The 22649-nt window shown below is 38.0% G+C and overlaps 1 protein-coding gene across 2 annotated transcripts in view; it reads left to right on the top strand.

Annotated features, from left to right (window-relative positions):
* UFL1 (UFM1 specific ligase 1) overlaps positions 1 to 22649 on the top strand; it is a 911566-nt gene that overhangs the window by 662420 nt on the left and 226497 nt on the right. For both annotated transcript variants that reach the window (XM_044065765.1, XM_044065759.1), the window contains exon 14: positions 17064 to 17230. In XM_044065765.1, the coding sequence (XP_043921700.1) occupies positions 17064 to 17230 (167 nt within the window). The remainder of the gene's footprint in view (positions 1 to 17063; positions 17231 to 22649) is intronic.

The following is a 22649-nucleotide window of genomic DNA, read 5'->3' as shown; positions in this document are numbered from 1 at the left end:
GAGTTCCTCTGTCCACTCCCCCTAACAGGGGTCTAGGGTACTGGACAGGTTTAGAAAGTATGTCTGTGCATCAGTGCCCTTTGCTTTAAGGTCGCTGAATTATTTGGCACATTTTACCAGCCTTCAAAGAGATTTGATCAAGGAGCTTACCAAATCTCTTTTGGGGTCCATATCCTCTGAGGAAGAAAATACCATTTCCTTACAGTTGGCTACCCTCTAATCTGCTTCTAATTCATCCATGAGATTAATCTTGCTGCTGAAGGTACCTCACGGGCAGCGAGTTCAGGTATTTCCATTAGTAGACATGCCTAGATGCGTTTGTGTGATTTTGCATACCCATTTAAATCTTCTTTCGTCATCAGAATTATTTGGCCCCAAGGTAGAAGACACAGTCTCTAGGTGCAAACAGGAAGGGAAGACCCTGTCTTTTGTGAGAGTATGTTTTCTACCTCTCAAAGGTCCTTTTCTAGGAACCAATGAGATGGCAGAAAGACACGGTTCAAAAAGTCCCAGGGTTATTTTCAAGATCCACGTGGAGATAGCCCCCCCAGGGGCAGAGAGAAAACAACAGTGGAAGATACTGTATGACTTCTTAACTTTTAATTTAAACCTTATGATAGCTATATATATCATTATTTATGAACCTGCTTTATATCCAGTTTCTTAACAATATTCACATTTTCTGCCCTACCTTGTTCCTTCCCTCACCTCCATTTCTTTGCTGCTCACTCCCAACCTTCTTCTTTGGATTCTGCAGCTTTTGGGACACTGGTGTACCCTAGGTCATCTTGAATCGCAGTCAGAACTTTAAGCTTCTGCAACATGGAGCCACTTATAAATAAACCTTTACAAGTTACAGTTTAGGAACATTTCACAATGACAACAGCAGCACCAGTATCATTTTTCAGAAGTGAGTCTACAGTGTGTACTGTCACCAAACAGTAGAAACTGGTTGGCACTATAGTGGTAGGGCAGGTTCTGCTACAGCTGTGCCACGGTGGATCTTTCCCATAATGTCTAATAACACTAATTGGGAATCTAGCTAAATATTTTGATTTATTATTAGAGTGGTCTACTCCAGAGAAGACAGTAGAGCTGTATGTCAGAATAGTTAACATATCGGTGGATTTTCGAGGAGTGTTCAGTGGGACAGTAAAGCTGCCTTCTTCTCATTCTCCTTGTACGATTTGTTATATTTTCTATAACAGTTACAGCGCTTATTTCACAGTTATCTGTTCTTTTACTATAATATTATGTATTTTTGTTTTTACCACAATAGTTTGCTGCAGTAATACTTCTCTGTAAATACAAAATGGGCTCAAATGTCAGACAAAAGCTCCTACTGATGGGACTGTGTATAACAGCCTTCTAGACATATCAAAGATCTATGCTACGTAGCACATAACCAGCATAGGTCATTATAGGTAATACAGAACTGCTGATGAAGCTCTGACCAGCACGAAGACAAAGATTATGTGGACAACAGTGACCACTCCTAGACGATCTACTGTTTATGGCAAGTATTCTTGCCCACATCTCTATTTTATACATTGTATTTTTAGCTTCCCTTTGTCTTGGACTCCATAAAGGATACTTCTGAAAACAGACTTGGATAATATGCTCATCCATAATGAATGTATACTACTAACATACATATTTGCAGGTAAATTAAAAAAATGGCAGAATCACAAAATTAATAAGATGTACAGCAAAAAAGAGATGTGCTATTTATTTTTCAGAAATTACTCTAATTATTAATATAAGTCTAGCTGAAATAAGGTACATAATAAATTTTCGTAGCAGATATTGCATATGTAACTATGAACTCAGTTTGGCTTTAAGCAATAATAACGTGGGTGTTTAATTAGAAAACTGAGAAGGAGAATTTGTGATTGTGTCATGTTAACAGTAAACAATGACTTGATTACCTAGCCACAGGGTAGAGTAAATAGGCTTAGAAAAAATTATGCAAATGTCATAATAATCTGAGAAATGTGTCCAAATTCTATAGAGGCAAGGGAGCCATCGGTTATCTGCTTACATTACTAATAACTTAATGCCCCAAATAAAATTAAAAACTCCATAGGACTAAGCAACATACCTGCAGGTTTCCTACTCAGAATCATGGAAAAAACTGATTAAATCCCTAGCAGTCACATTAAATAAAATGTCATGTGGGCACATCCCTGACGAATGGCAACAGGTTGTAGTGGTCCCAGTTCACAAAGTGAAAGGCTCATATGAGACCCAGATAAAATACTTATCTGGTTTATAGATCTAAAACTATCAGAATTCATGGAGAGCTGTAATGGTGCTTGCTCAGAATGATATAGGGCATCTTAATTTCTGTTAGATATGAAACCTCATGCGTTAGAGTCTTGTGGCATTCCATGAAGACGTAACAAGAGGACTTGAAGAAGGATTTACAATTCATACCGTTTATTTAGTCCTTGCTAAGGCATTCAGCACAATCTCATATTATGGAATAATTGGCAAATTATTGCAATCAAGTATTTGTATATCATTCAGTCGGCAAGCAATAACTAAACAACAGGACATAACAGCTCTAGCTGGGTGTGAGATTACTTGTCTGCACTAACAAGGTCTAGCAGTGGTTTCACATAGGGCTCTGTACTGGAGCCACTTTTTTTTAGAACTATTTTCTGGTAAAAAAAAAAAAAAGTGAAAAATGAGCTGTAGCTAGCCCAGTGCACTGATGACTGCAAACTGGTGACATTTTCTTCAAGAAAAGATGCTGAAATTCTGTCTAAGACAGTAAGAAAAAATTCACAACTGGGGCACTGTTAATAATGGCAGTAAACATATCTTCATGAAACTCTGCAGAAGAAATGTAAGCTTTGATTATGTTCAGATTAAAATGTCAGGTTATAACAATCAAAACAGTTAAAGATGTGGTGACGGTGGTAGCCAACTGTTTGACCATTGTGTCTATACCAAAGTCAGGAAATCATTTTCATTAGCCCATCTTATTCTAAAGGGCATGTATAGTCATTTCAAGAAGATTAATTTACCATAATAACTTAGTGATCCAACCAACCCATTATTGAATACGGGCTGTGTTTTGTAATCTTCAAGCAAGCCACTTTACAGAACTTGAAAAGATATTATTCCTTAGTAGAAAAGTCATAGGGTTGGGGAACTTGATCTGTTCAGAAAGGCTTCAGGAAATGTCATTATATTCAGTTTCCTAAACGTTATTTAGAAGTGATCTCTGTCTTACTCTGTAAGCCATGAGCTTCTTTGAGAAGTTATTTGATAGTCTGTGCTTGGAACATGCCACTGCGGAAGTAACACCAGGTCAGAGAAACTAATGCTAAAATGTCTGTTGTATAAGAAAAGTTAAAAAGATACAGTATATATCTCAAAATTATATGTATCCATGTATCTGTAGCTGCATCTATCTATATGTGTGTGTGTGTGTGTGTGTGTGTGTCTATATGTGTGAATACATATATATATATTTATTTTATATATACTTAAGTAAGACATCTTTGAAAAAGTAATCTTGCTCATGCAGAAGGTGAATGTTCACCATGAAACAAAGAAAGTAGAGTGTAGTTTCACCCAATCAGCATTTCCAGTGCTGTAATAAAACAGAACCCCAGTCACAATCCTTAAATGGCATGAATTGTATTACATGAACAAATTCATACTCATTACGCATAAAACATTAACATTGACGAAGTCAAGTAATTGTTAAACAAAATGATTGAAATTGCTTGAGTAGGAGGCAGAGATCTCAGGTGTAGCAATTCTACAAATTTTGAATTGGAAGCTAATGACTTGAAACATAGGCTCATTTGGTAAAGTACATAAGGATTCAGTCATTAAATAAAGCTTTAGCACTACTAGTATAAAGTCTAGGATTGTCATGCTAAAACCAGCAGATCTGGTACAGGCCAACTTAGATTGGTGACCACATGTGCTACTTGTTTGTGTTTGTGTCTTTCAGCTTTTCCTGGGTAGGGGTCGCCACAGCGGAACTCCGGTCCACTAATGATTGGCAGTAGAGTTTTACGTGCTGGCTTGCCGGGCCTAATGCACACATGTGCTACTAATATGCCTAAAATCAAATATGTGGTCAATAAACATTGGCATTTGTTAAAAAAAATGTTAAATTGTTCGGTAATATTGCTTCACAGTTTTTTAAATTTCAAGCAAAACCACAGCTGGTAACAGGCAGAAAGGCATGGCTCAACAGTTGTAAAATCCACTAGTTTTATTAAAAGTTAGCGCTTTCGCAGTGTTCACCACCACTTCATCAGACAAAAAAGTAAAGCAAATGAACTTCTTTTATACTAGATTTCAGTATCAGTTAACACAACAGTGCAGAATCCTAATTAATCCACATGGTATCTGCTTTCAAAGCAACAGTGTCTAAAAACTGCACATCAAAAAAATACCAAGATGCAGAAGAGTACATTTGTCTACTTTTCTTTGCTTTTAATACCAGTTTTAGGGGTACATGGTCATTCAGACCCATTCCCCTGTGCGCTCCTAACCTTAAAATCCACTGTAATTCTGCATTTTTAGTCATATTTACTAAATCCCCCTCCCCATACTCACATTCACAACTTGTAAAACTTGGAGTACAAATGTGTGTGTGTGTTGCCATTTGTTAGTGTGTTTTGCTAAAGAACTACAGTCATTCCCTCTTCTTGTGCAATACAAAATGTTCTTCGTGTTTCACTGTTGCAGTCATTACATTTGGGTAATCTGCTGGCAGGTTGCCCTCAGTCGGCCTGATTAACAAAGTCTTGAGTCCTGCGTCGGTTGCTGTCCCTTCTTCCATGATGTCAGGGGTATAAAACATGTAGCCGACGCCATTACATCAGTCTTTCTTGCCGCACGGTGCTCGAAGCAGAAGCAGTTCGCAAGTGCCGGTCGGCCGACTCCTGAAATTTTCATTTTCGAGTTTCAGAACTGAAGTCTTCAACTAAAAGCTAAGTACCTCATTGGGGAAAGTTTTTTTTGCTCCTTACTGATGTCAGTAAAAGTTAATAATTGCATTACTTGTGTGAAGCAAATACCTCATAAGTTTTTTCATTTGTACTGTATTCCTTGCCCAGGCCCTGACCACAACGTGCCTTGCTGTCAGTTTTGTACTAAATTTAATCAACGCACGATTAAACGTCGGTATATTCTTGCTTCTAAATATTTTGGCTCAAGATTTAATTATCCAGAAATGTCATCTGTTAGCAATCCGACTACCGGAATACCTAAAAAACGCAAAGAAAAAGACAGAGACAGACTGTCGAGGTCCAAAACTGATGTTGACGCTTCTCCTAAGCCAGTCGCCAGTTCGCCGGTACTCAGTGAGGTGCTTTCGCAGCCACTGTTACCTGCTACTTCTGATTCGCAGGCCTCTACTGAGACCCATTCAGAGTCCGGTGTGCCGCGAGATGCTTCAATTATGGAACCCGCGGATGTCTCTACCTTAGATGGGTCCAGAGCCGCTGTGTAGTCACCGGCTTCTGAGCGTGTTTTCAGGCCTACAGATTTATATTTTAGACTGATGCCATCTTCAAAACTAAGGTCAAAATCTAAATCTATGTCTAAAAAACTGACGCCTGGGCCACATGTGCAGGTCCCTATGCCTAAAAACAAATGATCATAATGGCTGAAGATTTAATTACTCTGATCAGGGGTAGCCAACCCTCTCCTTCTAAGCGGCCTAGGCAAGACATTGATTATGAATCTTCTAAACAGGATTCTATTTCTTCTGACTTTTGTAATGAACAGGATTTGTCTATTCCTACTTGTGAGGACTCTGATGCAGAAGAGTCCATTCCTTCTGCTTCTCCCCCTGAGGATTTTTCTTTTGGGGAAACTTTACATACCTTAAGGGAACATTTCCACTGGGAAAGTCAGGATTTCTCTGCATAGGCCTTTGGCTATACCTCCTGTTCTAGACATTGTTGATGATGTTTTTTTCAGAATCAAGTACGACTCCTGATTCTCTGCCTCCGGCTTCTTGTAAGCCAGACAGATACTGTAGGGTTCCTGATTCCCAGAAATTCCTTTTCAAAAATCCTATTGCTGATCCTGAAACCATTTCTCAGGGTCCCAAGGGTATTAAGGCCTCTACTGCTAAAAATCCTACCCCTTCTGATAGAGATTCCAGGGTGCTGGATAGATGGGGTAAGAAGGTTTACACGTCTGCAACCATGGCAATCAGGGCTTTAAACTGTCAATTTCATATGCTTAAATATCAGCAGGATATCATGGGACTACTTAAACAGAAAATTATGTTAATCTCTGACTGTGTGGAAAATAAAGATTTGCAGGATTTACTACATTCAGCTGAACAAGTTGGAAAACATACTTTGCAATGTGGTTTTGATTCCTTGGAGGCCTCTTGCAGGGCTGCTGTAACTGGATATGCGCTAAGAAGGCATGTTTGACTCAAAGAGCAAACTCTGCCTTACCATGTTAAAGCAAAATTGTTGTTTGCTCCTTTACAACAGGACTGTCTCTTTGGTAATAAGGCTGAAGAAGTGTTAAAAAAGATGGAAGATAAAGCTAAATCTATGCAAACTGTGAAAGATTTTTTGCAAGTGCAACCTCCAAGATTTAGTAGGCACTGGCCTACTAAGAACTGGTCCTTTCCAGTCCCCTCCAGAGCCGCTCAAGTCAAATCAAGACATTCCAAAGGCTCCAGGTTTCAGTCACAAGGAACCTTTAGAACAAAACAATGGGGTGCCTCCACCTCCAAATCTGGAAACAACAAGGCACCTCCCTATGGTAAACAGTCTCAATGATTTCCCTCTACAATCACCAAGCACTTACCTTTTAGCCGCCCTTTTGGGGGGGAAACTGGCACTTCATGCACGAAACTGGCAACTTATTACCCAGGACAAATGGGTTTTAAATATAGTATCCCAGGGATACAGATTTAATTTCCACACATTGCCAATCCCAAACGGATGGCCAGAACTGCCCCCAAATCAGTGGGCAGAGGCCCAGTAACAAGTTATGTCCCTCATGAACATGGGGGCTATTCAACCAGTACCAGTAGAGGAAAAGGGACAAGGTTTCTATTCAAGACTTTTCCTGGTGCCCAGAAAAGACAAATCATGGCGTCCAGTTCTGGACTTATCCACTCTAAACACATTTCTGGGCATTCCAAAATTCAAGATGCTGACCCTTCTACAGTTACTACCTATGCTAGGCAAAGATGCCTGATTCGTAACTCTAGACTTAAAAGAGGCTTACCTGCATATCCCAATCAGGGAATCTTGCAGAAGATACCTCCGCTTCAAAGCAGGCTACTTGCATTGCCAGTTCTCTGCACTGCCCTTGGGCTTATCTACTGTGCCCAGGGTCTTCGCAAAGTGCCTGGCACCAGTAATTGCATTTTGCAGGCAAAGAAATATTCAAATATATCTATACCTGGACAATTATCTAATTCAGGCAGAAAACAAGGACATTCTTCTAAAACATCTGGCATTTGTAAAAAGGGTTCTAACTTGTCTAGGGTACACCATAAACGAAAAGAAATCACAACTGTTACCCTCTCAAAAAATTACATTCCTGGGTGCAAGCTTGAATACAACTGCCCAGATGACTTACCTTACACCAGAAAAGCAATTCAATTGGTGACTTACTTCAAACAGGTGGCCACAAAAACCCTGCTATCTGCAAGACAAATTCTGCAAGCCTTGGAGTTCATGGCCTCCTGCATTCTTCTAATTTCATATGCAAGACTGCATATGAGGAAACTTCAGTGGTACTTAAAAAGTTTATGGAGACAACATTGTCACAGCCTGGAAACAATGATTCCTATTTTACCTTGCCTGCAACTAGAGTTCCTATGGTGGGCAGAGGCCTGCCACCAAAACACAGGACTACCATTCACTCCACCCCCTGCCACCCAAACCCTAACTACAGATGCATCAGACTATGCTTGGGGGGCTCATCTGGCAGGAAAGTGCATTCAGGGCAAATGGAGCCCAAATCAAATGCACCTATATATCAGTCAGAAAGAGATGCTAGCTGTACAGAATGCATTGACAGCCTTCAAGGACTACCTTCATCCAGGACAACTAATGATAAAGACACAACACCACAGTTATGTGGTACATAAACAAGCAGGGGGGTACACATTCCTACCCCATTTGCAGACTAGCCAGGGCATTGTGGAACACGGCCATGACCTATCAAATACAAGCTCAATTCCTGCCAGGAAAGCTAAATACTCTGGCAGACGAACTAAGCAGAAATCTTATGGACCCACACAAATGGAAACTGGAACCACAACTTTTCAACATGTTGACACGGAAATGGGGGAGCCCAGACTTAGATCTCTTAGCCTCACCCCAGAACTATCAGTTGGACAAATTCTGCACACGAATTCATCACAAAAAAGCTTGGAAAGTGGATGCTCTATCATTCAGCTGGAAAAACCTATCAGTCTATGCTTTTCCCCCTCTGCCTCTGCTCTCCACAGTTCTACTAAAAGTCAAACAGGACAAACCAAAAATGATTCTGATTGCTCCAGACTGACCTCGCCAACACTGGTACCTACTCCTGCGTAATATGTCACACCTTCCTCTGTGGCACCTGCCTCAGACACCTTACCTACTGTCTCAGCAGAACTACCAAATTCTGCACACTCGGCTCCAAACTTTGAATCTTGCAGCGTGGCTAATCAACTAATTTCACCCTTGGCATCCCTCAGCAAACCTGTGATGGATGTCATTTTGGAGGCTAGAAGGCCTAGTCCTAGAAAATCTTATGTTGACAAATGGAAAAGATTCTGTGCCTGGAACCAATCACAAGGAATAAGCACAGCAATGCCCAATATTCCTCAGATTCTGCAATACTTAACTGAGATGCTTCACAAGGGCATATCTTTTACTTCCATAAAAATCTATGCCTCTGCCATTTCAGCCCATTACAATCCAGAACCTCCCCTCTTCTCTCATCCTCTGCTAAAGCAGTATCTCAGAGGGGCCAAAAATGTAAGACTTCCCAGGAGAGCACCAACTGCTGCATGGGACCTCAATTTTGTTTTGGAAAAATTCACTCTCCCTCCTTTTGAGCCAGCTGCTACTGCAGACTATGCTTGGGGGGCTCATCTGGCAGGAAAGTGCATTCAGGGCAAATGGAGCCCAAATCAAATGCACCTATATATCAGTCAGAAAGAGTCTTCTCTCCTGGAAATCAGCTTTCTTTTTAGCAGTCACTTCAGCTAGAAGGATTTCAGAATTACAGGCTCTTATGGCAGTGGAGCCTTTCATTATTTTTCATCTGGACAAGGGTGGCTGTCAGGACCAATCCATCTTTCCTGCCTAAGGTGGTATCCACTGTGGCTCTTAATCAGACCATTCATCTGCCAACTTTCATTCCCAATCCACAGATCAAGGGTGAGCAGATTCTGCATTCTTTGGATGTCCACAGACAACTTAGATTCTACTTAAACAGGACAAAATCTCTAAGAAAATCTGAACAACTCTTGGTGGCATTTGCTGCAGGGGCAGAGGGAAAGGCTATTTCAAAGCAGACTATTTCCAAATGGATAAGCCATTGTATTAGTTTCTGCTATATGCACCATGGTAAACCTATCCCCAAGGGGATCAGATCTCATTCCACCAGGGCTGCATCTACTTCTGCAACCTTTCTCAGAGGGGTTCCTACCAGAGACATTCTAGAAGCTGCTACCTGGAGCTCAGTTCATACATTCACCAAACATCACCATTTACCTCTTTTCTCTAGATCCAGAGCTGGCTTTACCACTGCTGTCCTGCAGGGCCGTATAGCTGCTCTTAATGCTGTATAAATCCATCCTCCCAACCATAGCTTTGGGATTCTACCCAAATGTGATGACTGCAACAGTGAAGCATGAAGAACATAGTACAGTTGTGTACACTTACCATAAATGTAGATGTTCGAGTGTATTTACTGTTGCAGTCCTGGTTACCCACCCTCCAGCCCCCTGTTTTTCTCTTACTATACCTCTCCTTTCTTTTACTATGCTTAAAAGCCTTTTTGGTATATTTGCTTTTGTCTCTCTTTCAGTTTCTGGTTGGTTTTGCCTATATAAAATTTCTAACATAAAACACAGTGTGCTGCATAAATAACATTCTGTGTGTTGCAGTCTGCTAAAACCCTAAGTTTCCATAAATGGCCTGTCTCTGGATGCAGACTGATCGATAGAGTCACAATATGCACACTCCTGACATTTACGTGTACCCCATTGCCTTTCCCCCTAGATTATGATATAAGCTAGGATAACATAAACGCTGTATAAGATTCTTTTTTTTTTATACATAAAAACAGGTTGCTGGCCTTTCTCGTAGGCCAGCAACCTGTTTTCGTGTATAAAAACAAGAAGAATCTTAAACAGCGTTTGTTATCCTAGATTATATCATAATCTAGGGGATAGGCAATGGAGTACATGTAAATTGCACGAAAAATGGGAATGATTGTAGTGCTTTAGCAAAACACACACTAACAAATGGCAACACACACACATTTGTATTCCAAGTTTTACAAGTTGTGAATGTGAGTATGGGGGGTGGGATTTAGTAAATATGACTGAAAATGCAGAATTACAGTGGATTTTAAGGTTAGGAGCGCACAGGGGAATGGGTCTGAATGACCATGTACCCCTTAAACCAGTATTAAAAACAAAGAAAAGTAGATAAATATACTCTTCTGCATCTTGGTATTTTTACTGTTATTTTTTTATGTGCAGTTTTTAGACACTGTTGCTTTAAAAGCAAATGCCATGTGGATCAATTAGGATTCCAGAAATCTAGTATAAAAGAAGTTCATTTGCTTTACTTTTTTGTCTGATGAAGTGGTGGTTAACACTGCGAAAGCGCTAACTTTTAATAAAACGTATGGAGTTTACAACTGTTGAGCCTTGCCTTTCTGCCTGTTAACAGCTGTGGTTTTTCTTGGAATTCTGCTTGGGTTTGCTGCTGGAACGCACTCACTGCTTTTGGGTTTTCTTGCAGTTTTTTAAATTTGTTTTGAGGAAAGGGGAGTATCTGAGATATCAGCTGTTTGCTTTTAAATAGTAAAAATGTACAGTCTTCTTTAGAAGCCAAACATAGGGGGAGTGTTTTCCTTGTAGTAATTGCTAATTTTGTAAATTTGTTTATAAATTACTGTTGTTTACACTTCAGTTAGCACCGATACGAGTTATAATATCTGCGAGTTTATCCCTTTCTGGTCAGTGGGCAGCATGCACATGCAGTGCTTTCTATGTGGGATAATTTATTGCATTGCATAAGGTCAACATTTCCAGCTCTACTAAGTCTGACTAGAATGGGCTGCTAAATAGTAATGAACAACTGTGGGTGGTTAACCTGTATGCCCTCTAAACACCAGGTTTAAATTCACACCAGTAGATTTGAAGGGCTGCACTATTGTTTGTTTCTTGTAACCTTGATTTTTGATCTTATTATTTTTGTTATTCTGAGGGGTTTGGGTGTTCTCCTGGTGGTTCTGTTTTATTGCATATATTCTGTAACTGCAAAAGTTAATTTGTAGTGTATTTTTTATTTATTTTTATACTTTATGCATATACCGTCTTTAGAGTGTATTATATCTAACTTTCTTACTACTATTTTTCTAATTAATACAAAGTTGAAGTCAATATCTGTATCACAGACATTAGGCATCTCACATAATCCATTACCCCAGACATGTACCAGCTGTTAATGCAATTGCATTGATTTGCTTAACAGATCTTTTCTGATCTCTACATGTTTTATGCTTTATTTTTAACTAGCCGGGAGCTTGGTCATATGATGCCATTCATTCTGTTCGACATTTGTGTTTGAAGTATGTTTTTTTTGTTTGTTTTTTATTAAAGCACTGAAGTGCTCTAGTCAGACAAACCTCGCCACAACAATAAATATAACATGCTGGAGGGATAGATTCCTGTCACAGAGACTCCCCATGCTTTGGAACAAAATTCCAAATTACATCAGACAGAGCCCCTCACTAACACTCTTCAAGAAAAACCTTGACGAGTGGATGGGTAACAGAAAATACACCCCTGGGATCACTTCATTGGCTCTGCTTAACAGAAGATCAGTTAATTAATCAATGGGGTGGCAAAAGCCAACACACTCTAGTTAGGTTGATTCTCTGCAGTGATCACTGAGGAGTCGCGGGTGATTTCACTGTCACTTTCAGGAACATCGGTTAAGATTCAGTTTGATAGACAATGCTTTCTAGATAGTGAATTACAACTGGTGGATTGAATCAGGGCATACAGTTGAATGTCTGTAAAGTGCATTTGTCTCTTTCTTCTTGTTAATGTCATATTGGTGCTCATAAATCCTTGTCTTTAATGGTCTTTCCGTCTTCCCTGTATAGAAACTGCACAGTCTTCACATTTCGCTAGATTCACAGTAAGGTCACTTTTCCTAATTTTAAAAGATTTACATTTGGTATTTTGGAAACGATTAAAATAAACTGAGGGGTGGTGACTGGCAGAGAATGCTTTTTAAAAGAGAGCTAATATGGCAGTTAAAATTAAATGCCACTCTTTCACCTGGTTTAAATGACCAGATTTCTGTAGGTTCTATACTGAAAGGAAAAAGATGATATTCTGAGTGGTTTTTAGAGTGATCATCACTTTAAGACTTAAGTGATATGTGATTAAGTGCTGTAGTCTTAATAATTGTACTTATTTTATGTTCATTATATAAGGTGTATGTTTTTTATTGAGTTATCTGATGAAGTCTGTTAGGGAGGTGAAAGCGCTTATGAGAGTTTTGTGATTTTATGTTAAAATTATTGTCATTTTTCTACGCTTGAGTTTGGTCCTTGGACATTTATTTTATTAGTTATTGTTACATTTGCCACTGTTTTTGGTTTTCATGTAAGGCTTGGGATATTCTCCATTTAATTTCCAAACCACTGAAACTGGGGTGACATTTGAATGAGCTGGCAAGGATTGGAATTGTCATTAAGTAGAGATAGGCACGCCTCTGTTATTTGGCCTTTCTGTAAGTGATGTCATCTAATAGGTTAGACTTATTGCTGTTAGATGTACTTTAAGCCAATTTTTGGTTACAATTAATATGTCAGGTTCCTATATATCTACATATGTCTGCTGCTGTTTATAACTGAATTACACATCTTTAGGGCATTTAACTGAATGATTCCGGAGTTGTAGTTTTCAGATGAAAGTGTGTAAGAGAGGGCAGAATTATACTAGGACAGTGCTAGTTATAGGGTATGACATGTCTGTGACTGGCACTTCTAGGTATGAAATGTGATGGCAAATGGCATTGTAGACTTAAGATTGGGTTTAATATCAGCTCTGTTGTTAAAGATGGGTAAAACCCTGACTTCGACCCAGGGGAACCAGGTTTGAATAGCGGCTTGAGTACCTGCTGGCAATGCCATGGGATGGAAAGGGAGGAGTGATGCGTTTTTTCCTTACTTGCCTGTCTAAAGAGGGAGAACAGGATACATACTGAAGTATACTTTCTCCTAATATAATCCTAGTAGAAACTGGATTTCCAGTGGGTGCTCTGGCTTCAAGGAAGGCAAGGCATTCTTGAGGGATTCCATGGTCCACGGAGGTGAGTGACACAGCCTTGATAATGCCTGTTGCACACTGATCTCTGAGCCAGAGGTATGCAGAAGGCTTAGGGCCTTAAAGCCATAAACCCCCCCAGTATTGGATTGGTGACAGCTGTGCTGCCTGGTGGTTATCTCTCACCTTCTGGAGGAGCAAATTACTTATATAGGGCAACAGAGGGAGGGGAGCTTGATGGTTAGTGAGCCAGAAAGAAAGATTAAAAAAAATAAAACACTGGAATTTGTGCACTTTGCAAATGATGGATCGTGATAATGAAGTAGAACTTCAGTAGACTGCATTAGTTAGCATGACTGATGTACAGACCACCAGATTCTGGGAAGAAGGATGATGTCAGCCTCAAAGAGTGGAATTTGTGATGTGCAAAGAGGAATACAGCTGTCATTACCATTAACTTTAATTGTTTGGCATTGAACTGAGAAGTACAAACATCTGGGATAAAGGAGACAAAACTAATAGAAACTGATGGAAAAGGTGGATTTTAATAGAGAGTGAACATATAAACCAGGAAGATGAGTACTTGTGACCTATAACTGCTGCAGCTGTGACCACACTACCCAGTGGCTTACCATTCCTGTTGTAATACTGTGCTACAAGCACAGATGGCCATTATCACATTGGGTAAACCCTAGTCTTTGAGACAACACAGTAATACACATGAATAGACTGCAGAAATTGAGAAAAGCAAATGACCTGTAGATATGAATTAAGGGAAGAAAAAAGGAATAACTGAGTACCTATCCAGAGGCAAAGGAAGTATGGAAAAGAAGACAGCTGTTCCTTCTGAAGAGCAAAATCAGAAGAATGATCAGTTAATTAACAAAGTGTTATTGAAGGATTAGAAATGGGGATAGAGAATGATTAAAAAAGCCTATGCAGATGCCATAAAATGGTAACCAAGCTTAAAGACCATGGTTTTGTCTTGTAAATTACGTTATTTTTCACGTTGACTACTACTATCACTAAATCATATACAGATGTACTATCAAATGGTTTCATAATATGCCTGATGTAGATCTGCCCTACCAGTAATAAATAGTAAAGATGTCCCAGAATGGTTAGGAATGGATTATAGTTCTTTTAATAAAATAAGCATTCACTGAAACCTGTCTGACCAAGACTCAGAAGAGGTAACTGGGCAAAGTGGCCTGGATTTAGGAGCATGCTTTTATCTGAAAGATATGAGAGAGGTAGGAGAATCCAGTGTCCCAAGTATAGTGCCAACAAAGTATTTGACTGCTTGGTCCAAGGTTGGGAGGTAATGTGATATAGCAGCCTGTACTCAGAATAAGTTAACCCTGTCATGTTGCAGATATTTTATCCATCACACCCTTAGAAATCTATATTTAGAAAGTTATAAAGAAAACCGAAAAATAAACTTGTAAAAAATATGTTATATAAAATAAAACAAGTAAAGTATAAAAAAGAGCCTATTTATTCTCAAAATAACTGGTAAGTGCTTTCATGGAATTAAAACCACTTTATCAGACCATGTCAAAATCACATTTAAATCACAACTGTACACCTCCTTGTCAGCCAGATTATTAAAAGAAGGGCCCCTGGTATATGTCTTGCCTATTCCAGTAATATAGCTGAGATCTGAGATATTGTCAGGAAAAATTGGCACATCCTTAGAGCTGACAAAGATGTCAGTAATATAGGTACTGAACTTACATTTATATTCAGAAATAAAAATTCTCTTAAAAACAGCTGTGTTACAAATAGAAAGATTATTAAGATGGAGGGTAGATATGGTATGTTCGCATGCATGACCTGTAAATTTTGTATGTATATAAATAATTCTAATACTTTTCGGCATCCTAAAACAGGAAAAGTTTATACATTCGAGGTTAAAGCAACTTGCAAATCCAGAAGTGTGGTCTACTTAGCTCAGTGCTTTGTTTGGCATAAATTCTACATAGGGAAAACTAACCAATCCCTTATGGAAAGGATAAGAGAACATGTACGTACCATAAGACAGGGTAATGATAACAACTCCCTAACACAGCATACCTTAGAAACCTCAGAAATACATAAATTTAGATTCCAAGTGGTAGAGTTGATGAATGAAACTGGTAGATTGGGAGATGTAAGAAATAAAACTGAAAATAGGGAATTGTCTTGGATTTTTAAACTATAGGCTGACAAGGAAGGTGGACTAAATGACAGGGTCTCTTTAAGACCCAGACCTAAAACAATAAGACTTTATGTACTTAATTAATTAATGTAATCATGTGACTGTCGATTTTTACCTTATTGATTTTAATGTTTGTATTTATAGCTGTGATTTAAATGTGATTTTGACATGGTCTGATAAAGTGGTTTTAATTCCATGAAAGCACTTACCAGTTATTTTGAGAATAAACAGGCTTTTTTTTATACTTTACTTGTTTTATTTTATATTATATTAAGAAAGTGCCTTTATTTTTTCCATGATGCTAAAAGTCTACATTTTCTTTACTAATGTAACCACTTCCATGGCTACAAATCTTTTGGGAAGATAATTCAATACCACCTGAGTTGCCAGCTGTTTCCTTATGCAAAAAGACTCTAATAACCCCTATAACTGATTCCAGGATGACAAAACCTTTAGTATAGCACTAACCCATGGCTTCTCCCTTGTGACCAAGCCAGACAAACAGTGGGTAAATCAGCATTATCCACACCCAGCCATGGGTTACTGCTATTATACAATGACATTATTTAAGAAAACAGTTCCTTACTTTTCTTAAAAAATGTCATTGTATAATGGCACCGTGCTGCTCTTCTGCGTTTTTCTCTGGTATCCTGGGGCTTTCTTGACATACTGCGAATGTGTATGGGACTTGCATTCCCATGCTTATACAGTACATCAGTGCCATGTAAAGGAAGCAGTAGAGAAAGAAAGATATCCATTGCTCTTTTTTATTTATTTATTTTTTTAATTAAAAAAAATGAGATCAGGAGAGTTTCAACATACGTGAGAGACAGGACAGAGAAAATATAAGGATAATTGGATACGTTTCTCTAGTTTTGCATAACGTACCTGATTATTTTTGTATTTTTCACTGTCCCATCTCTGTCATTCTTTTGAAGTCTCTGGTTTTTGAAAGTTAAAAAAAATTAAAGAAAAATAGAATTTTCGTAGCATATATTAATAGAAGAAAGTCCAGGCGGCCAGGCTTTTTTCCATTGGTATATGCTTGATTTACAATAGACACGTTAGTTGGGCTGACCAATTAGCATGCATATTTTTAAATGTTAACGGACAGTCATTGTATAATAAGTTGTAAAGCACTGAGTGAGTTGGCATTTCAGTTTGTCAGGCTAAAATGAGCAGTAGCCACAGAAATGGTCCGTGAAAGACCACAGAAATACACAAGAATTGCCATTTATAATGTTTACATATTGTAGATTAATAATAATGCTGTTTTGACTGAATGAACTTTGGTAAAACATTGAGTAAAGAGTAATGTCTCTTTTGTTTTTAAAGGCCATTGACTAAGACATACCAGGAAGTAATGCGTTCAGTATTCATGTCCTCTACAAGTTCTTCTTCCGGATCAAGTCGGAAGCAGACTGTGAAGGATCTAAAGGAAGAGGTTTCAAATATTTACAACAGTATCAGACTGTTTGAAAAAGGGCTCAAATTTTTTGCAGGTAGGTTTTTCTAGCTCTTAATGCTTCCATTTCTTTTCAGTATAACTGTACAACTCTTTCACTACACACACACACACACACACACACACACACACACACACACACACACACACACACACACACACACTCTCTCTCTCTCTCTCTCGTTGTAATACAGATTACTTGAGCAGTGCACTCACTATAAAAATGTATAGTTTTCAGACCAGTAATTGTTGACTGCAAGTTTTGTATGTTTATTTCTTTTTTTCTGTTTGTATTATGCTTTTATGCATCTTTTTGATTAATTAATGTCACTTGTCACAAAGCATGTATAAATAATTAACTTGTATGCTCAAAGGTATGGTATTAACACTACGGTAAATACTCTGAACAGAGTAACATTGTATTGCGTTTCTTCATTTTCTTGACTGGCATAATTTAGGTTGGCTGAGAAAAGGTCAATGGGAATAACAAGTTAACTGAAGTTAAGTTAACTGATTTATGAAGTGTGTGTAGTATCAGCAGTAGCAGACCATTAGTATGGTAATGGTTACTAGATAATGAATACAGTATGGAGGATTATGAGTGAGTCGTCAATCATAACTGGTTTATTATACGTTTTGAGACATGGATTATTTATTTATTTATTTTGTTTGTTGACCATGTGAATGAGCTGGTCTGAAGACCTTTTCAGCCACAACCTGTCCCCTTAAGGGCACTGTAAGACATACAGTTGTTAGTAACAGTTTTGCATTTAAGCAGTTCACTTGTTAGTATTGCATCTGATTTGCTTACCATTGAATTGGTTATACAATTACCAAAGGCAGTAACAGGTATCCTTTATGTTACAGTAAGTGTCATTGATACAGTATAGATTATTTTGTTTAAACAAGGTTTTATGAAGTAGGATAGTAAGTTATAATCCATTAACGTTAACCTAATGGTCAAGAACTACTATCAGATTATGGGTGTGAGTTGCAGCCAACAGGCATTATTTTAGTAAGTGGAGGCCTTCAGTAGATGTATTAATTGTCATATAATCACAGCATTGTATTTTAAACATGTATTTAAGCAGTATACATTCTGATTTACAATATATACAAATATTTCCTGAACTTGTATGTTGTAGCTTTGGGTAATAGTTTGGAAGGCAGTTATTGGGGAGGACATTATTAACCATTGCATCTGAAACATTTACAAGCTGTTTCACTTTGGAGCTGGTCTGCTAGTGATGATTTGAATCCTTGGAGTGTTTCCTTGCATTTTATTTCAGGAGCTTTCCATAGAGCATGGCCCAATCTGGAGAATGCACACTCTCCAGTAGTTATTTTGAAAAAGGGTCTATTTAGTCAGATAATGTTTTCTTGATTGCCTCTGAAAGAGTGTGATCTTAAAGGAAGTTTCCTCTTCAATAGGGACAGTAGCTTTCCTTTAAGACTTTGAATGTCAGTGTGCCCAGTAGATGCAGAGATCTTTCCGTTATTAGTAGCTAGTTTACTTTCTTTAGATGTTCACAGTGGTGGGTGTGTGGGTCGGATGGTATTGAAAATCTGCAGATTTTGTTTTCAGCAATTTGCAATGTTTGGGTGTTATAGGCAGAGTGAGGTAATTGTTTCACTTTGTAAGGGATAGAGAAGAGCATAACATTGGTCTTTTTGGGGTTAATAAGTAGATTGTTTCTCTCAGCCTTTGTATGGAAAGAAGAGAAACATTGTTTGATCTGGTTTTATAGGATTGAGGGAGAATTGTGTGACTGTAGAAGTATGTCATCGATGTATAATGTTAGATTAATTGTGAGGAATTTATCTGTTAGGTCATTGGTAAATAAGGGGAAAAGTAGGGGCCCTAGGACTGTACCTTTTGGGACTCCTGTGGTGAGTACATCCTCTGAGGAATGTTGATTTTAGAAAAGGATTTGAAATGTTCTGTTTTCTAGGTAGTTTTTGGGACAACATTAAGGTAGGAGTTCCAAAGTTACATTTTTGCAATTTGCTTAAGGGTATGTTATGATTCACTGTTTTAAATGCTCTAATCATATAAACACATATGCCAGCTGTAATTAGGCCATTGTTGATATTAGTGTAGATTGTATCTGTTGCATAGAGAAGAGTTGTGGTACTGAATGCATTTCTAAAGCCATGTTATTTATGTTTGAGAAGACCATAGCTGTTTATCTGTGAAATCATTTGCTTGTATAGAATTTTCTGTAATATCCTGGCTGACGGATAGAGGTTGGAGATTGGCCTTTAATCCTTTTGCATTTTATGGGAATGGACTTTAGGAAGAGGAATAATGATGGTGTGTTTTAGTATTGGTGGGACAATGCCGGAGGTTAGTTATAGGTTAAATATGAAGGTAATAGGTTTAGCAATTTTGTCTGAAGCTCTTTTGAGAAAGGTAGTGTGAAGAGAATGTTAGCTGAGGACAGCTTTGGTGTTTTTAATAGGAATTTAGTTCATTTTACTGAGGTCTTTTTAAAGAAGAATGTGGCTGCAAAGTCTGTTAAATTATATAAGAGTGTAGGTGTACCAGTTAATGAAGAGGGATCATCTGTAGAGGGGAAGGGAAGGAAGAGTTTATTGTTTGGATGGATGTGATATGAAAGTCTTTATATGCTTGAGTTATTGTCTAAAGTATTATTTGTGAGAATGGATGAGCTAGTAATTTGACCCATGAGAGACTTTGTCTCTCATTCCAGGAATGTTTTGGATTTTTTGGTGACTTTCATTTGTTTTTCTCTTAGAAATGGGTATTTAGCAGAATTGATAGCTCTTCTGGTCTGTTTTCTGTGGAAAGATAAGCCTGGTGAAATTGGTTGCTTGGTGTATTTTGTTTCCAACTTTTCCATGCTTTACACATGCCTTTAATTAGATTTTTAATTTTGTGTTCCATGGGCATTTGCGCCCCCTAAGTTTCCTCCAGGTTATGGGAAAGAGAGAGTCTTGAATTGTAGTAAGAGTTTGAATAAATAATGTTAAAGCACTTACTGGGTCCTGCAAGTTGTAAAGGGCAGAGACCATTCAATATTATTAAGTTTCTCATCTATCGTAATTAGGCTTTGTTCTGGGGAAGATTGAGTTGTAATTAATTGATTGTTGGGTTTAATTATTTTCAGTGACCAGTAAGGAATTACCAGGCAGTGGTCAGTCAAGTCATTTGGAAAGATGTCATTATTAGTGCAACGGCTCACCATGTTAGAAATGTTGAAGTCTAGAAATGTATGATTTCCTGATTTATTGTTGCACCTGGCCAGTCCCTTGCAAGTTGTTCTAGCCCATATTGACTAAAAAGCTTATTTAGGGGGCTTCCTGCAGAATCTTTAATGCTGAAGTTTAGATCAGTGAGTATAATGATGTTCTTAGGGAAGCTGTTAGGGAATACCTCTGTGTGTAATAATATCTAAAGAGGAGGGAGGGGGATATACAAAACAGCTATGGTCATTAGAGTATGTTAACCTAGTTTTAAGTTGGCTTTTATCCACTTTGGTTCTTTATCATTGATTTGATTCTCATTGATTGATGAAATAATTTGAATTGTAATATTCTGGCCTTTGGCCTGGTCTGCAGTCATAAAGAATGTTGTCCTGTGAGAGAATAAAGAGCAACTGGCAGTGTGAGAGAATAAAGAGCAACTGGCAGTGTGAGAGAATAAAGAGCAACTGGTAGTGATTGCCTTTTAACCAAGATTCTCTTATTGACAAGAATATGGAGATTTTCAGTAGTGATCCATTCTTCTAAAGTAGTCACTTATTATTTATACTAAAATGTTAAGGCATGCAACATTAAGCTTATTTCTTGTAGGATTAAATACATTAGGATGTTGCCTTGTGATTGTAGAAACTGGGCAAGTGGAGTTTGAGTGTTTGTAACATTGTGTATAAATGAGAAGGGCCTGGGTTGACACAAGTGTATCCAGAGATGAGTATTTTATATTTTAAGTAGTAGGTGAGGGTATTTATGAAATTCCTAGTTAACGTGTCTTTTTTTTTTTTGTTTTAGCTTTTGTTGTAGTATAAGAGGGCCTTTTAAGAAAGGAGTAGAAAGTTGTATGTGCTGTAACATACTAATTTGGCTTATGAATTATCCTTTTGTTGTAGGGGTGATTTGTTTGTTAAAGCGATGAAAGAAAAAATGTATGGTAAAACATTTGCTATGGTGTTTGATGGTTGTGTATACGGCTGGATCTAATAGCAGATTGTCAGTTATGTAGGAGTGTAGTTGCTAGTAGAAGTAGGGTTAATCTGCAAGTAAGATGACATTTTATTGCTGGCATTATTTGTAGCTATTTGTGTGCTAGGGTCAGATTAATAACTTGGCATATGTTATTAAATAATGTTGGCACCTGGTCAGTAATGTATTAAGTAAAATAGTCTGCTGAAAGTTATGTATGAATTAAGTAAGTATGCTTTATTAGGCTGAAGAAGGGGTTGCTGTTGATAAGAGGGAATAAGGTAATAGCTTAGCAGAGGCTTGAAGAGATTATTTGTGGGGGTTAATTAAGAAAATATGTTTTTGCTGAGACTATCTGGAGTACTATCTTTTCCTGTTTGTCATATGTTGGCAGGAAGTTAGGCTGTTTTTTTTAGTGTTACATATGAGGATTTGGGCTTAGGATAGTATATGTTTACTTTGTGTGTAAAAGATGGAAAGAGGTAGTGTAACGCTACTTTTGTTTTATAATTAAGAAATGTTTAAAGTGATTATTTGTATATAGTGCTGTTGGGAGAGTTTGAGTAACAAATGGGATTGTAAAGGAAGTAGTTGTAATTGGTTGGGTATTTTGGATTATGAGGGAAGTGCTTGTCTTAGGTATAAAGGAAATTATATGTGGGGTGGGTTTTAATTGGGGTAGGGTGGAAAGTGGAGTGGGGCTGGCCCCCTCCCTTTGGTTTCCAAAAACAAACATTAAACTGTGCTTGTACTGTACTGCATTAACTTGCCATGCCTTCTTTAAAAAGAAGAAACAACTTGAAAGGTAGTAACCATAAAACCTCAACTGTGTCCTCCTCAAAAGGTAGATCTACCACCTCTGCTACAAAGGGCTACTATTTTAAATCCGAAAAGTTTTAGATGTACTCAGGGGTTGGATGTAAGCATTCACAAGGAATCATTTGCTGACATTTACACCATTTAGTTAATCTAAAGGATGCGTTGACCCCTGCACTTAGATAAGCCTTAGTCGGGCAGCAGAGGATATTGGGGTATTCTGTTAGGCTGAGACTTGTCTCTGTTTTGTTATGGGTTCATTCACCTGTGCAGCCATTTCAGCATACTTATACCCTGAAAACAGACACATGGGATTCTTTAAGAAAAAGTATTTGACTTAGATAAAACAAAGGTAAGCTATAAATGATGCTAAATTTCCCTCACCAGAGCAAAGTTAGTTTTTATGATTTTATGTTTTGAGTTAAACATTTCAGCTACCTCAGTAATATTTTGAA

This window comes from Protopterus annectens, chromosome 1.part0 (assembly GCF_019279795.1).
Source record: "Protopterus annectens isolate FY-2018-M chromosome 1.part0, PAN1.0, whole genome shotgun sequence".
NCBI classification, from domain to species: domain Eukaryota; kingdom Metazoa; phylum Chordata; order Ceratodontiformes; family Protopteridae; genus Protopterus; species Protopterus annectens.
Note: the sequence above shows the minus strand (reverse complement) of the source record. Positions and strands in the feature narration are given on the sequence as shown.